At 37.5% G+C, this 17,668-nt stretch overlaps 1 protein-coding gene across 2 annotated transcripts in view; it reads right to left on the reverse strand.

The window, feature by feature from the left end:
- Window positions 1–17,668, reverse strand: part of GLCCI1 (glucocorticoid induced 1) — a 107,801-nt gene that overhangs the window by 18,049 nt on the left and 72,084 nt on the right. The window contains exons 4-5 of one of the 2 annotated variants that reach the window (XM_075558362.1): window positions 9,995–10,111; window positions 4,134–4,286 (exon numbers count right to left, since the gene is read on the reverse strand). In XM_075558362.1, the coding sequence (XP_075414477.1) occupies window positions 4,134–4,286; window positions 9,995–10,111 (270 nt within the window). The remainder of the gene's footprint in view (window positions 1–4,133; window positions 4,287–9,994; window positions 10,112–17,668) is intronic. The other variant, XM_075558363.1, reaches the window with a different exon arrangement.

The raw sequence follows: 17,668 nt of genomic DNA on the forward strand, positions 1-17,668 counted from the left end.
ACATTTGTTCCTAAAACCCAACACATATTTAAAAGAAGTCTGATTTGCATCCCTCAAGGAGGCCAAAAGTGCCATTTTTACATGGTGCACACTGATGAGCACAGAAGGGTAAAGAGAAATGGAAATACCACTCTCAGGACTATATATAAACCTATATGGAGACGATGTCAAGGAAAAACCAGCCTGTGTTATCACAAGGTGTCCACGGGATCATCATGTATCAGAACACCCAAAACAAACCAAATCTATTGATACAAGCGATGGGGGGGAGGGGTCAGGATACAGACCCAGAGCCCATCTGTAGACAAATGGACATTCTCTCACAGAAGGATCACAAAGAAAGAACGAGTGAGCCAGGGTGGAGCACATGCACAAACGGAGCACACAACATTCCACTAGTTCTTTAATGCTTCCTCCCCGCTCCCCGCTTCCCTCTATCATGACCCCAGTTCTACCTTACAAATCCAGCTAAACCAGAACATGTACACCGCTAGAGATAAGCGCTCTCAACACATGAAATCCAGGACAAACAGACCCCTTGGGAACAGTAATGGGAACAGTGATACCCTGAGGGTAGAGGGAACATTGGGGGAAGAAGGGGAGAAATGGGGAACCAACTACAATGACCAAAGTCTAACATGCGCACCCCGCCTCCCAGGGGGATGAAGAACAAAAATGTGAGTGAAGGAAGATAGCGGACGGTGTAAAATATGAAAACAATAATAATTTATAATTTATCAAGGGTCCACGAGGGTGTGAGGGTGGGGGAGAGAGGGGAAAAGAGGAGCTGATACCAAGGGCTCAAGCAGAAAGAAAATGTTTTGAAAATGGTAGCAATATTATGTACAAATGTGTTTGTTACAATTGATGTATGGATTGTTATAAAAGCTGTAAGCAATAAAATGATTTATTTTTTTAATAAAGGGTTTCACATTTTGATATTTCTGTTTAATAAAAGTTTCCATGATTTTTCTAGCAATGTTTCTTGAAGCATCCTGCAATATAATCAAATTCCTTTCACCAGCTTTAGTTTTCATTGATGAGCAGCAAATTAGAAAAGCAAAACAGCCTTTAAAAATCTATATATTTACATAAAATACAAATGGGAAATATAAAGCCTTAGAAAGATGTTATCTACTATTACCAACATGGACATGCTAACAGGACAATTTTCCTCTTTTCAGCTACTGGAGGATTCACTAATGGTGATATAATGAGTATATCTCATTATAAATATCATGTTGCCATTAAATAACACTAAAACTAGAATATGCCTTATTTAAAAAGTAAAGCTGTTATCTGCACCTGTAAGAACTGTCTCAGAACCCCTATGTAAAATTGCTGACTTGGAATCAACTTGATGACAGTACTCTTTGTTTCTAAGAGTAAAACTATTAGCAATCTTTATATTTTAGTACAGTTTTTTTCTAGAAATCAGAGCATATGTGATTATCTCATGCTTCAAAAACTAGACCAATTTCACTTTCTCATAACGTCCTTAAATTCTACTCAATGTATAAAAGAAACAATTTAAGAGTAAATAGCTAAGAGAAGATGCACTTTCCCAAGCGTTCTCCTGTAGTACAATCTAGATAAAAATTAAAGTTTTATCACAAAATGTCCAGGTAGAGTAAAATGGCATAACTCTTTGGGAGGATACTTTTGGCCATCTACAATTATATTTAAAATGTACAAAGACTCTGACTCAGCAATTTCACCGCCAAAAATCTATTTTCAAGAGCACACGGTTTTTCTCAAGCACTGTTTACGATGGCAAAATAAATCTGAATATCCATCAAGCATAGAGGACTTGTTATTTTGGTATTTAATGCATTGATACAGTTGACTCAACTCTATCGGAATACATACTAGTATACATTGTAAAGCAAGGATGGTGAGGCTTGATCTTACATACTCTTGGACATGCTGTTAGGGGAGACCCGTCCTGGGAGAAGGACAACACACATAGTGAAGCAAAGGGGCAGCAAAAAGAGAGGAAGGATTGACACAATGGCCACACCAATGAGCTCAAGAACAGAAGCGATTGTGAGGATGGTGCAGACTGGGCATTGTACTGTTCTGTTGGGAAAAGAGTTGCTATGGGTCAGAACTGACTTGAAGGCACCTATTGAAAACAACAGTATACACAGTAAGTATTTGGAAAGATACCTTAGAAATTATGAATAATGTTTAGAAATCTTGAGTAATACCAAGCACTGAAAGGAAGTTATATGATTTTATTTTATAAATATAAAATAGATATGATTGGATTTTGAAACTAACTTCAAACCAGCTTTAAATGGTATGCAATGTTTAAATGAAGCAACAAGACATTTGCTGTAAGTTAAATCATATTTTCATTCTAAACAAGTATCAGAGGAACCACCGAGCCAAAGACTATCAATAGTGGTTTCTTTTGTTAAGTGCATCTTTTAAAATATGGCCAAATATATGGAATGGGGTCCAGATTTTTTCTCTTGAAACCTAAGTAATTTACAAATTACTTTTAATTCATTCAAAAATGGATCAAATATTTAAATGCAAAAGAATAAACTATAAAAACTTTTGGAAGAAACCATCCAAGTAAATCTGTGATTAAAGATTAGGCAATAATTTCTTAGATATAACACCAAAACATAAGTAGCTTTAAGAAAACAAATAGGATTTCATCAAAATTACAAATGTTGTACTTCAAAGGACACTTCCAAGATCAAAAAATAATTGACAGAATGGGAGAGAGATTTATTATCATATAAATAATCCATATCAAGAAAATAAAACTTTTACAAGTTAATTAAAAAACAAATAACCTAATTTTTAATGTGAGCAAAGGATCAGAATAGCTATTTCTGCAAGGAAAAGTCATATATACAAGTGACCAACAAGCCACTCATCAGGAATCACCATGGAAACATAAATTAACAGCATGAGACATGACTTGACATACATTAGATGGCTGGAATAAAAGCAAATATTTATAAATGTTGAAGAAGATGTCTCACTGAGAACGCACTGCCATCTAGTTGATTCCTACTCACAGCAACCTGCATGACAGGGTAGAACTGTCCCTGAGGGTTTCTGAGGAAGTAAATCTTTACAGGGGCAGAAAGCCTCATATTTTACCTACAATGGGTTTGAACTGCTGACCTTGCAGTTAGTTAGCAGCCCGACAGGTAACCCATATTCCACTGCAAACCCTCATACACTAGTGGTGAGAACATAACATGAGACAGCCACTTGGGTAGACAGTCTAGTAGTCCCTCAAACAATTACCAGAAGACTAAGCAATCCCACACCTAGACAAGCACTCAAGAGAAAGGTAAATGTGTCCACATACAATTTTACACCTATATGTTCACAACAGCATTACGCACAACAGCCAGAGTGGCAACAACCCAAATTCCAGCAATGGATAAATGGACAAATAAAATGTTGCATACTCATACAATGAGTATTGTTCAGCAATAGAAATGAATTAAATACTGATATATGAGACAGCTTCAAAACATACATGGGACATTTCCATGATCTTTTAATCTTATTCTCCACAAACTTTTTGAAGTTCCCTCAGATTAGTCTTAAAAACATTATGCGAAGTGAAAGAAGTCAGTCACAAAAGGCCAAATAATATGTGATTTCATTTATACAAAATATCCAGATCAGGAAATCAGTAGACAGAGTAGATGTGGATGTGTAGGAATAGGGGTTGGTGAGACTACTAATAGGTATTTGAATTTTCTTTTTGGAATGATGAAAGTGTCCTGTAATTTCCTGTGATGATGGTTGCACGATTCTAAGAAGATACTAAAAACTATTGAGTTGTACACTTTAGAGGGGTGAATTGTAAGCATTTTAATTATATTTTAATTAACCAACAAAACTCACTGTCATCAGGTTTACTCCAACATATAGCAACCCTGTGAGGCAGAGGAGAGCTTCACAGCTTTCATGGCTGACCTTTAGGGAAACAGACTGCTGCCTCTTCTCCCTCAGAGCAGCCAGTGTAGTCAAACTGCTGAGTGCTTACCTACTGTGCCTAATACTTCAATAAGGCTATTACCAAAAAAGTATTTTTCAGATAGCTCACAATATTAAAGGGAAAATAATGTTTTCAAACGTCCTTGTAACCTTACCTTAGATACTTCCTCCTTCCCATTACTTTCTTTAATGAATACCTTTTCTAATTCAGGGCTTATTCCTTCTACATTGCAGGGCACACGTGAAACAGATGATTTTGGCACTGATATATGTGACAGTGGCATAGGGACTGATCTTGACCCAGTAGCCTAGAAGACAGAAGATAAGATGATGTCTATCTGCAGTCAGAGAAATCAAGAACTAAAGAGCATGGTAAATCTTCAAACATAAACTTAGCCAACAGTTGTTTTTGATATTTCAAATACAATATAAATTCAGACACATAAAGATAGGTTCTAATGTAGGAAGGTAAAAATTCCAAACCAAGCAACAAAACAAAACCCAATGTCATGAACTTGGTTTTGAAAATATGAGATTATACCATGGATTAAATGATTGAAGCTACTGATTCATAATCATCTAGTTAATATGAGTCATATTTCCCATCCTATGCTCCTGTTATATGTAAAGTTCATGTCTTTGTCTCTTACTAATGCGTACCAGTTTTCATGTTACAGTTTGAGCATTATGTGTTTGCTGTTTCTTGCAGTGGTTCTCAGCTGGTGGGTGGCAACCCTTTTGGGAGTCAAACGGCCCTTTCACAAGGGTCACCTGACTCAACAGTAGCAACATGACAGTGATGAAGTAGGAACGAAAATAATTTTATGGATGGGGTTCACCACAACATGAGGAACTGTATTACAGGGTCGCGGCATGAGGAAGGTTGAGAACCACTGTAGTACTTTCATGCTTTTAAGTGCTTACCTTGGAATGACTTGGGAATGGGGCGGGGGCTATAATGAGGAAGGGCACACAGCAATACAACTGCCCCACCAATACTTCTTTATCATAAATTCTATCATTGATGTCCTTGAGCTGTTTCCCTGACAACCTCTAGGCCGGTTTTACACTGTAACTGCTATCATTAATGCTGGCCCTCTGCTTCACTAAAGATGATACCCTCCTCCTTAGGATTCATCCAAAGCAAACGCATTCAACAATGTGTTGTTGCAGTCCACACAAATAGCTACTGTTTGTTAATTTACCAAAGTTAGATCATCTGGCCCTTTTTTCCTGTCCTTGGTCCAGAAGCTCCTTGAAACCTACCCACTGTGGTGATCCCACTGGTCATTAAATTCCAGTGGCACAGCTTCCAGAGTCACAGTGCCACGCAACCCACCACAGTACAAACTGAGAGCTGTACATGCTTACCACCCACCTAACCGATGATTAATTTTGAGTACAATTACAATACCGAACATAATCTAAATTAAAAATAAGTATGTAATTTTTTAAATGTTGAGTCAACATAACATGGATCTATAAAAGTATACTGAACTCCTAAAGGAAACAAATGTTCTGGCAATAGATAAGAATATACTAACTCTATCAATTAAGATGAAAAGGAAAGACCATGAGTTTTTACTTGAAAGGTCTAATTTTTTTTGCCAGTTCCAGCTTCATTGAAGCCTCATTTGCATAGGATAAACTCTTCCTTTTAAAAGGCAGTTCATTGAGCTTTGTTAAACATACACACTCATGCAAGTATCAGTATGATCCTGTTTTAGAACCTTCTATTATCTCAAACTGCTTCCTGGGAGAAAAATAAGGGTGTCAGTCTCCTAAAGATTTACAGCATCAGAAACCTTAAGGGACAGTTCTGCTCTGTCCCATAGAGTCACAATGACTCCACACCAATTCAATAGCAGTGGCTAATTACCCCCCTCAAAATTTCCTAGGGCCCCTTTCCAGTTATATTGCTTCCACAAAATGCCATGTCTCTAAAATTTTGCCATTTAAAAAATTTAGTATTAACAACTCATGATCCATAAACTTTTTGCTCCTGGCTTTGTTCACTTAGTTTAGCATGATGCCATTGACATTCTGCTAAGTTATTGTATGTATTAGCAGTGTGTTCCCAGTTCAGATGCAATTTGGGGGTATTGTTATATATTAAACAGTAAGTACTTGTCAGTCATACACAGTATCACCACCCACCTGTCATTTTGCTGTTCTGTGGTGGCTTTTATGATGCTGTGATTTTGGATTCTGTGCCACCACTTTTTAAATACTGTCAGGGTCACCCATGATAAACAGGGAAATAGTATTCCATTATATAAATATATAAAATTATGTTTGGCATTCACTAATTGATAGCTATCTAATTGTGTCCATGATGATTCATGTACAAGTCTTTGTTTGAACATATGCTTTCCTTTTTCTTGGATAGTTAACGTAGACTGGAGACTTGAGTTGTGTGGTTAAGTGTTGGAGGCACTGAGTGGCACAAATGGGCAACACAATCAGCTACAAACAGAAAGGTTGGTGGAATGAACCCACCCAGAGATGCCTTGGAAGAAAGGCACAGCAATGTGTTTATAAAAGATTACTGTCACCAGTGGCCGGGACTTGGGCCTTGGGTCTCCACTCTGCACTTCCCCCTTCATTCAATATGGTATATATATATATACATACATACATACACACACACACATATATATACATATACATATATATATATCTGGTTTTTTTGCATGATGCCTTATACCTGGTCCCTTTGGCACCTCGTGATCGCACTGGCTGGTGTGCTTCTTCCATGTGGGCTTTTTTGCTTCTGAGCTAGATGACCGCTTGTTCACCTTCAAGCCTTTAAGACCCCAGACACTATCTCCCTTGATAGCCGGGCACCATCAGCTTTCTTCACCACATTTTCTTATGCACCCATTTGTCTTCAGCAATCCTATCATGGAGGTGTGCAGCCAATGATATGATTTTTTGTTCTTTGATGCCTGATAACTGATCCCTTCGGGACCACTTGATCACACAGGCTAGTGTGTTCTTCCATGTGGACTTTGTTGCTTCTGAGCTAGATGGCCGCTTGTTTATCTTCAAGCGTTTAAGACCCCAGACACTATCTCTTTTGATAGCCGGGTACCATCAGCTTTCTTCACCACATTTACTTCTTCACCCACTTTGGCTTCAGCAGTTGTGTCGGGAGAGTGAGCATCATAGAGTTTCAATTTAATAAAAGAAAGCATTCATGCATTGAGGGAGTGTCTGAGTAGAGGCCCAAGGTCCCTCCGCCACCTTAATACTTAACCTATAAATATAGACACATCGATCTATTTCCCCATCCTCCTATATATATTTGCATGTACATGTCTTTGTCTAGACCTCCATAAATGCCCTTTGACTCCTAGCTCTTTCCTCCATCTCCCTTGACTTTCCTCCTGCCCTACCACCATGCTTCGTCACCACCTGGGCTACAGCTATACCTCTTCTCTACGCAACCTTACCCTTGATCATTCCCCACCAGGCCTGCCACTCCCCGCTCTCTACCATTTTGGGTCCCATGTTGTTCCCTTGTCCCTGTGTTTGTTAACACCACTTCCTTATGCACCTACCCCCTCCCCCAACCTAAGTCCCCCCCCCCCCCCCCCGGAACTGTCGGTCCCTTTGTTTTTCCTCCAGATAGTTCGCCCAGCCTGTCCTATTCAGACAGACCTGTGGAGACACTAACATGCACGAAAACAAGACAGAGGAAAACAAAGCAACAGTATATAACCAGACAACAAAACAACAAAAACAAACCACTGACAAAGAACAGAACAAAACACTTCACAAAAGAAAAGCTTGTAATTAGTTCAGGGATCGTTTGCTGGCCCTTGGGAGCGTTTTCCTGTCCAGTCTGTTGGGGCACCACGCCCTGGCCCCAAAGTCCACTTTCAGCATTCCCTGGGGACCTTGCCACTCCTTAGGAGAGGAGATTGGGTCAGTCAGGGTGCGAGGTAGTACCGATGAAGAACACAGCTTTCTCCCAGATCCTGGATGCTTCCTCCCCCCAACTACCATGATCTGAATTCTACCTTGCAGGGCTGGATAGGGCAGAGGTTGTACACGGGTACATATGGGGGCTGGAGGCACAGGGAATCCAGGGTGGATGATACCTTCAGGACCAAGGGTATGAGGGGCGATGCTGGGAGAGTGGAGGGTGAGTGGGTTGGAAGGGGGGAACTGATTACAAGGATCCACATGTGACCTCCTCCCTGGGAGATGGACGGCAGAGAAGGGGGGGGAAGGGAGACTCGGGATAGGGAAGATACAACAAAATAACAATGTATAAATTACCAAGGGCACATGAGGGAGCGGGGAGCAGGGAGGGAGGGGAAAAAAAAAGAGGACCTGATGCAAAGGGCTTGAGTGGAGAGCAAATGCTTTGAGAATGATTGGGGCAGGGAATGTGCAGATGTGCTTTATACAATTGATGTACGTATATGTATGGATTGTGATAAGAGGTGTATGAGCCCCTAATAAAATGTAAAAAAAAAGAAAAGAGGAGAAATAAATAAAGAAAATGATTAGGGCAAAAAAAAAAGATTACTGTCATTGAAAATCCCAAGGAGTAATCTGACTCTTACATGCACATGACAGTTATTATTCAGAATAGGTTTGGTTTGTTTTATGACATTTTTAGTGGTTAAATGTAGGTCTCCCGTTTTAAGAAAATGCCACTGTTTTTCAAAGTGGCTGTATATTTTTGTGTTCCTATCAGCAATGTGTAGCTATTCCAGTTGTTCTAGATCATCAACATTTGGTATTGTTAGTATTTTTAATAATTTAGCTCATTCAGTTTGATTAATTCACTGGTATGTTTTCTAAGCAACAATATTGTCATTCAATCACTCATTTTGTTTTCTAAATATACAACATTGTATGTATATAGTGCTACCAATCACTTTATTTTACACTATCTAGTAATTCCAGCCATCTGTGACTTATTCTGTAACAGTAAAGCCTTTAATTTTCATAGGTAGGGTTTTAGTGCGTGATATTGAAAGTATCCTACTTTTAGTTTAATAAGCACATTTTTGTCTTATCTACAATATAAAATCGACAATAGAAGCTATTCTTATCTAATATGTTATTCCACATCTAGAAAAATCCAGTATTTTCCCTTTGAGTTTCAAAAGCAATGAACTAAATTAATATACTTGCTAACTAGATTATGAAAAAGGAAGACAGAAAAACTGAAGAATACTGAATATACTGTGAAATGCCAACAGAATGAACAAATTAGAGTAATTCAATCAGAATACCCCTTTCAACTGAGGATGATGAAACTTGGTTTGCTCTCTTTGGACACATAATCAGGAAAGACCAACTGATTGATAAGGGCAGAGGAAGAGGATCAACAAAACACAGGAAAACCCTCATGAAGGTGGCTGATAACGTCCACAATGAATTCATACACACCACATTATGAGGATGGCTACAAGACTAGGAGCTGTCCCTTTTGTTGTTGAAGAGCTGCCATTAGCCATAGCTGGCTCACTGCAACTAACAACATCCTGATCTGGTTTCACACATCGCTTGGATTTCTTTTGCTATACCACATTTTATTTGTTGAGATTTACATCAGCATGCATACAAAAATGAATTTGGTTTAGGAAGCATTTCTTAACTCTTATTTTACTGGTTAGTTAGTAAATGTTCCTGGGGGGAAATTTTCTCGAATCCTTACATTTATTCTTATGTAAAGTTTATAGATACGTAGAATATTTAGAGTGGTACAGAGATATGGCTTAAGGAACTAACTATTAAATGAGATAATATCTGTAGTTTGTTCACTAAGTGAATGAGCTAGAATTTCAGTCCAGGTCAGAGTCATCCTTGAGATCAATATACTCTTATCTATGTTATTAAATGAGATGGTTAAACATGTAGTTCAAAACAAAACAACAAAATCTCTTAGAACAATTTAAGAAATGGTCATCAGTTAGTGAAGTGTAGCATTTATATTATTACATTATCTGGACACATAAGCAGTTCTTCAAATCTGGACACAAAGTTAGCCTACCTGAGGGTGACTGATTGCTATGTGATTGCCGTGGAGAGGTGAGTGATGATCTTTCTCCTTACCGTGACGGCTACTCTGTTTACTGCGCTGTAGTTGCTGCCTCAGTTTGGCAATCTGCTTGGCAAGGTGAAAGGAAAACAAGAAAGAATGAAAGTAAACACACATTTTTACGTTTTGGGTATTAATAATGAATTAATGCTCTTCTCAAGGCTTTAAGAAGAGATAATATTTTACCACAATGATTAATTCTTCCAAGTTTTTAGATTAATATTATGAAAATGATAGATATTTCCAAATACATTGCTTATATAATTTGAAAATATTGGTAAACTATTATTTCTTCAAATTATTTCCTACTTTATTTTTGTAACATCAGAAATATCTTCCTATTTTAGAAAGTTGGCAGTTCAAACCTACCAGCTGTTCTGGGGAAGAAAGAGAAGGTTGCCTGCTATGGTGAAGATTTACGGTCTCAAAAAACGCTAAGGAGCAATTCGACACTGCCCTAAAAGGTTGCTACACGTCTGAATCAACTTGATGTCAGTAGATGCTGTTTGCTTATTTAGAAATTGATAAAAGTCAAACTAAGTTCTTTGTGTTACAAAATGAAATCAATTAATAAGCCCTTTAATATTCCATTAAGAGTGCTGGTGGCATGGTGATTACTTATTGGGCTGCTAACCGCAAGGTCAGCAGTACAAATCCTCCAGCTGCTCCGCAGGAGGAAGATACAGCTTTCTACTACAGACCTACAGTCTCAGACACTCACAGGGCAGTTCTACCCTGTTCTGTAGGTTAGCTACAAGTCAGCATCGACTTGATGACAGAGTTGGGTTCCCCCCCCCCAAAATACTTAGCAGTAGCACTGTACAAGCATTTAGTATCATAGTTAATTTCTAATCAGTCATGTAAAACTATATTTCTAATTAGTCATGTAACGTTTAAAATAAAAGGAAAGAGTTTGTGAGAAAATTCTATTATTTTTTACTTCAATTGTTCCACAAAACGTTTGGAAGCTTCTTTGTAAATTGCAGGTGATTTGTACAATACTTGAATCTACTTAATCTACTTTAATCTAACTAAAGTGTACTGAGGCTAGGAGTAATATATTCCTGAATCTTTTAGAATAATATTAGCAATTTGGGGGAAGTAATTTAATATTGGTATTATTTTTCTTTGTAAAAACATGGCATCAATCAGTAACCCATTGTTCCTTCAACAGCTATGGTGAACCCAGTTATATATTATCTAATTAGTAAAATGTAGATACAAAATAAATTAATATATTAATACATACATTAGTACAATGACAAAAATCTATAATATATTAAGCATACATATTAATTACAAAATATACATAGAATTGTTAAAATATGTGTTATTAAAATACAATGAAGTATGATAGCTAAATATTTACTTTGAATACTCAAGGGGAAAACGCATATTAAGTATTTACTACTAAAGCCTATAAATACTCAAGGGGAAAAACACCTAAGGCTGTTAAAAAACTTGCTTTATCCATAGCTAATAGCAAAAAAAAAATCATGTTAGAATATAAAATATTCAGAAATGACATAGTATTTTCTTTCTTTTATACTGACTTTTACATTCCTTTATTTTAACAAAGTTCTTTGTAATTTATGGTCCTTTGAAAACAATGTCATAGTCAAAAATATACATGTGTAATTACCTATGTTATTTGGGCTCCCTGCTCTCTGTTGAAATGACACCACTTTTTTTTTTCAGAAAACATTCATTTTTATGAGAAAAGGAATCAGAATTAGTAGATAATGATTACATTATTCCTATACTAAAAAAAATCAGTAAGATTTCAAATTGCTTAAGTAACTAAGCAAGTAATTAAGCAAGTAAATTAGTCAAGGCAAATTATAAAGATTTGCTTTAAAAATCTTAAACAAAACTAAAATGACCTATAAATTTTCTAATCTTAATCTGTTGTAAAGGCCTCTGAGACAATAAAGTATGCCAGAAAGCATTTTGTTCCAACCTGGTTTAAAAACAAGATTAAGTGTACACATGCTCCACATGCTATACTTTGTTTGGGATGTAATCAGATAGCTTTTACCAACTGCTCATCTTCAGAATACAGAATATAATACAGCAATGCTCATTTTACAATTCAGTAGTAAGGAAGGTATAAGGCAAATCTAGCTCCCTAACACTTTTAACCTTACCAATTTAAATAAGTATGTGAGATGGAAGCAAAATTATTACCCTATCAGTTCTCCTTTGCTTCAAAAGAGGTGGTTTCTGAATTAATTATATTTCACTAAGAAGAAAGGCAAGTCTACAAAACAACATGGCAACTTCAAGTAATTTTGCCTTCCCTCAGTTATAGCTTGGGATTTCTTTCTCTTTCTCCTTTGAAGCCAGAGAGTCCAGGCTATCGTAAAGTTACCTTTTTTCCTAACTTCAGTACCAGTTGAGAGTAAACACAAAGCTCTCTCTTAGGAGCAAAAGGAAGGGGGAGTTAAAATCTTTCTTTACACACACTCCTTGCACCCCATCTATAACTCTGAACCTCTCTCATTGTATCACATCATGCAGTTGGTCAACACTTCATTGGGCCTACACACCCTAATTACAAAGACGAAAGACCCAGCACACCCTTCCTTTACATAGAGACCAATGCTTATGGAACAGTGAGCTCTGGTGTTAGCAATAATTTAGGAACAGGTAAGGGCAATGGTTGAATAAAAAGATGAACATAAGTACACATGTGAGGACTGATGAAATGTCAAATGTCTTATTACATTTATCATATACCGTATACACTCGAATATAAGCTGACCCGAGTATAAGCCGAGGTACCTAATTATTACCTGGGACACCAGAAAAACGGATTGACTCGAGTATAAGCCTAGGGTGGAAAATGCAGAAGCTATTGGTGAGTTTCAATAATCAAAACAAATTAAAATAAAATGACTAAAAATGGAGACATCAGTGGGGTTATGTATTTAAATATTTATTTTAAATAAAAGACATAAATAAAAGGACAAGTCATTTAACATTAGTAAACCAGCACAGTAAGTGGAAAATAGGTTCAACAGAAACAAGAAGTTATCAACAATGATACCTTAAGAGTACTATTCCCTGAACTCAATCAGCAACCAAGCTAAAATGTAGAGTTAAAATCCTTCAAAACTGGATTCCTCATCATCATCTGTATCCCAATGCAGAGCTTCAGCTGGTGTGAGGTCATCATAGACGCTGTCCTCACTGAGATCGCTGTCATGACCATCACTGCTGTCATTTTCATACAAAGCGCAGTCTTCACTGCCATCCATAGCATTACTAATACTACGTTTCTGGAAGGCACGTCGCACCATGTCTTCTGGAATGTCTTCCCATGCATCCTGAACCCACTTTACTATTAACTCTATGTCAGCCTTCATGAGATTTCCTCCTTTTGTTAGTCGGGCTTGACCAGATGACATCCATTCATGCCACATCCTTCACACACGTCTTTAAAAGGCTTATTCAAAGACACGCGTCATAGGACGGCTCTGATTGGTTAGATGTGAGTAAACAAACATTCAAAGCCCTGCAGTCAGATGGGCTTTGAATGAACAGCAGAGAAATGGCAATCACCCGCGAGATAACGGGCGCTGAAAAACTCGGCTTATACACAAGTATATATGGTATACATTTTTTAAAAGCTAAAAAGAGGAGGGGGGACATTAAGTGATATTATAGATAGATTTTTAACAATGTTATTGTTAGGTGCCAGTGAATCAGTTCCAACTCATAGTGATCCTGTGTGCAACAGAACAAAGCACTGCCTAACCCTGTACCATTGTCAGAGTTGTTCTTCTGTTTCCACGATAGGTGATGCCTAACCTGATTTTCCCAACGTTCGCCAGATACTCTGTGGCATTATGGAAAAATAACAGCCTTCCTTAAACATGAAAGGAGGCCCAGCCCCATTAATTCCAATAGTTAACTTATTCTGTGTCATATAGGAGAAAAAATAATTATATAGAGAGAATTAGAAAAATATTTATGAAGTATAAAAAGTTTGTAGAATTAGGTTAAGAAAACCAAGGACTAGTTCCACTTAAAATCCAAAAACTAGAACAATTTTATTATCATTCTTTGGAAACTTGGTAGCATCCTCTTGTTTACTTGCTATTTTTGTAGAATTTCTTCCACGATTGTTGGCATTTCAAAACAAAATAATACTCTTATCCTCAAAAGATTGATTCCAGTTCTTGCTTCAGGGACGGAAGGGGACATATTTCTCAGAGTGCATTTCCCCAGTAGTGTACAGAAATGAGAGCTTTTAATTTAGAAGGACTAAGTGGTAGTCCTGGGGTGGGAGGCAAGATCCTAGGGTTTCAGGAAGAAAAGGAAAAAGAAGGAGAGCAAAAGGGGAGCTTAAAACCAGGAAAAATATTACAGGTAATATTAGCAGGAGATCTGGTTTCCTTAGTTAATCCTTCTTACCCACAGACTCCTTTGCACCAAGAGGCACGTAAAGACACCAGTTTTAGCTAGGAATTCCAGTAATTCTTACTTCATGTGTTGGGACAAGAGGGACGAGAAGCTCCTCAGGAAAGAAGCCTGGATAGTATTTCCCAGACAGACAGCTAGCTATATGCAGTGCTTTGAGTCTCTCTATTATAAGAAACTCAAATTACAACAACATTTCAGTGGAAAAATATATCCTGGCTTTTAGACATTTAATTCATAACCAAACTTTTAGGACACAACTTATTCAAAAGTTTGAGATTTGTTTTATGATCTTCTCTAACAGAAATATCTGTTTGAAAGACAAGTGCATAATGTGTAAGTGAAGTGTAAATAATTTTCTCTCAATAGTTAAAATGTTAAACATTTTAAAATAACCTACCATAAGCTTGGGGAAAGGAGATTTTCCACTCCTATTTTACACCCTTGGAAACCAACGAGGGCGGTACTGTAAGGTCACAATGAGTTGGAATCAACTTGATGGCAGAGTGAGTTGAGTGAGTATCCATAGACTGTCATTTTTGGTTGCACAGTTTTTACAGTATTATGCAAACATTAAGACACCAGGCTAAGGCGATAAATAAGGACTGACATCCAGGCTAGACCAAGCTCCACCCAGCAAGCAAGCGTCAAGTCTTGGCACAGCACTGAGGGTGTCTGGGAGTAGTTTTTCTCACTCAAAGGCACTATCCCTTTGTAAAAATCTTGTGAGTTCAGCTTTCCCCCAGATCCTGGATGCTTCCTCTCCCCAACTACCATGATCCGAATTCTACCTTGCAGGACTGGATAGGGCAGAGGCTGTACACTGGTACATATGAGGGCTGGAGGTACAGGGAATCCAGGGTGGATGATACCTTCAGGACCAAGGGTGTGAGGGACGATGCTGGGAGAGTGGAGGGTGAGTGGGTTGGAAGGGGGGAACTGATTACAAGGATCCACATGTGACCTCTTCCCTGGGAGAGGGACAGCAGAGAAGGGGGGAAGGGAGACTCCGGATAGGGCAAGATATGACAAAATAACGAGGTATAAATTTCCAAGGGCACATGAGGGAGGGGGGAAAGAGGAGGGAGGGGAAAAAAAAGAGGACCTGATGCAAGGGGCTTAAGTGGAGAGCAAATGCTTTGAGAATGACTGGGGCAGGGAATGTATGGATGTGCTTTATACAATTGATGTATGTATATGTATGGATGGTGATAAGAGTTGTATGGGTCCCTAATAAAATGTAAAAAAAAAAAGAAAAGAGGAGAAAAAAATGATTAGGGCAGGGACTGTACAGATGTGCTTTATACAATTGATGTATGTATATGTATGAACTGTGATAAGAATTGTATGAGCCCCTAATAAATTGTTAAAATTTAAAAAAAATTTTTTAAAAAAAGAAAAGAAAATGATTAGGGCAAAGAATGTACAGATGTGTTTTATACAATTGATGTATGTATATGTATGGATTGTGATAAGAGTTGTATGAGCCCCTAATAAAATGTTTTTTAATAAAAAAAAAAATCTTGTGAGTTTTTTTCCATTCAAAGATGCCTTATAGGTTACTATCCAACCACAATCTGGTAGATACAACAAAGAACCAAAATTAATAGCTTTTAAAAAACTAGTTTTACAAAATAAAGCCAAGATGTTATATGTAAGAGAAGAAAGGGTAGACCAAACTGTGGGGGAAAGATGAGCACAGCATGCATATCCAATAAAGAACCCATTCCAGGTAAGTTTTAAAAAGCAAAAATACCCCACCCCACAAATGAACCCTCATACAGTCCCGAGGGGAGCAAGGGAAGGACTCCACAATTTGCTTCCTAGCGTCTAAAGCCTCCCTGCCATGTGTTTTAGCTATGTGCAGAGGCAATTCGGACAGAGAGCAGCCCATAATAATAGGTCAGAGCACGACTGCTCCTGTAGGTTTCTGAGAGGATACATCTTTACTGGAGCAGAAAGCCCCATCGCTCTCTGGAAAAGCAGCTGACCTGGTGGGTAGAAGTCCAACTTACAACCCACTTTGCCACCAGGGCTCCTTTGTGGAGACGGTAGGTTTAAGGACACAGGGTGTGTGGTTGCTGTGGCCTGGCGAGGTTGGAAGCACAGCTCTGAGCCACTCTGAGCCAGGTCACTACTTTGTACTCCTTGCAAGATGCGATGAATGAGCTATTAGAAAATAGAACACTTTTACAAAGATGTAACATTTCGTAACACTTAGATTAAGTTAATGTAACTTAACAGTTAGATTAAGATCACAAAACAATTATTAACTATAGTATTCCAACTTATTTTTCTAAACACATCATTTGAGTAGTCATAAACCTCACATGACTCCTACCTTTTCTAGGAAAAAGGAAATATACAAAACTTGATAAACACAATTTTTATAAATATTAAGTGTTATACTATCAATTTGAAAGAAAATTTTACATTATTCTATTGCTTGATAGTATTCAAAAGAATTTTAAATGTTATAGTTACCTAATCTAACATTAAAAATAAAAATCTAGAAATTATCTTTGCCTTTCCATAAATATGAACAATCAGTATTGTTTTTCTGCCTTTTTCAAAAGTGCCAACAGGCAAAACCCAATGAACTAGTGTTTATTCAACGTTCTGTATTCCAACAAAAAAACACGGGCATATGCATACACAGATATATACAAACTAAGCACATATACACGTGGAGGAGGTATGCCCACGTGTGTAAGGGACACTTGTACACCGACAAACACACATGTCCGCCCACTTGCAGACTCAGGCAGATACTGACCCGGCAACTATTTGTTACCAGAGATGAAAACCCTGCGGCCCACAAATCCATCTCCATAGGTCTAGTGAGTTTTTTCATGGATAAACATGTTTAACACCTAAATGTACTTGAACTACCAACAAGACATAACTACCAATTTGCCAAAGGAGCCATTTTAACATTTTGAAATTTTAATATTTTTACAATACAAACATTTAAAACTCCATTTTCAAACCTGTTTGATCCTACACATTTATCACGTCATTTTTTAAATCAATATTTATTAGTTTAACAAGCTAGTGTGATGTTTGTTAAGTTCTTTTTTTAAATCACTTTATTGGGGGCTTATACAACTCTTACCACAATCCTTACATACATCAATTGTATAAAGCACATTTGTACATTCATTACCCTCATCATTCTCAAAACATTTGCTCTCCATGTAA

This window comes from Tenrec ecaudatus, chromosome 9 (assembly GCF_050624435.1).
Source record: "Tenrec ecaudatus isolate mTenEca1 chromosome 9, mTenEca1.hap1, whole genome shotgun sequence".
NCBI lineage: Eukaryota > Metazoa > Chordata > Mammalia > Afrosoricida > Tenrecidae > Tenrec > Tenrec ecaudatus.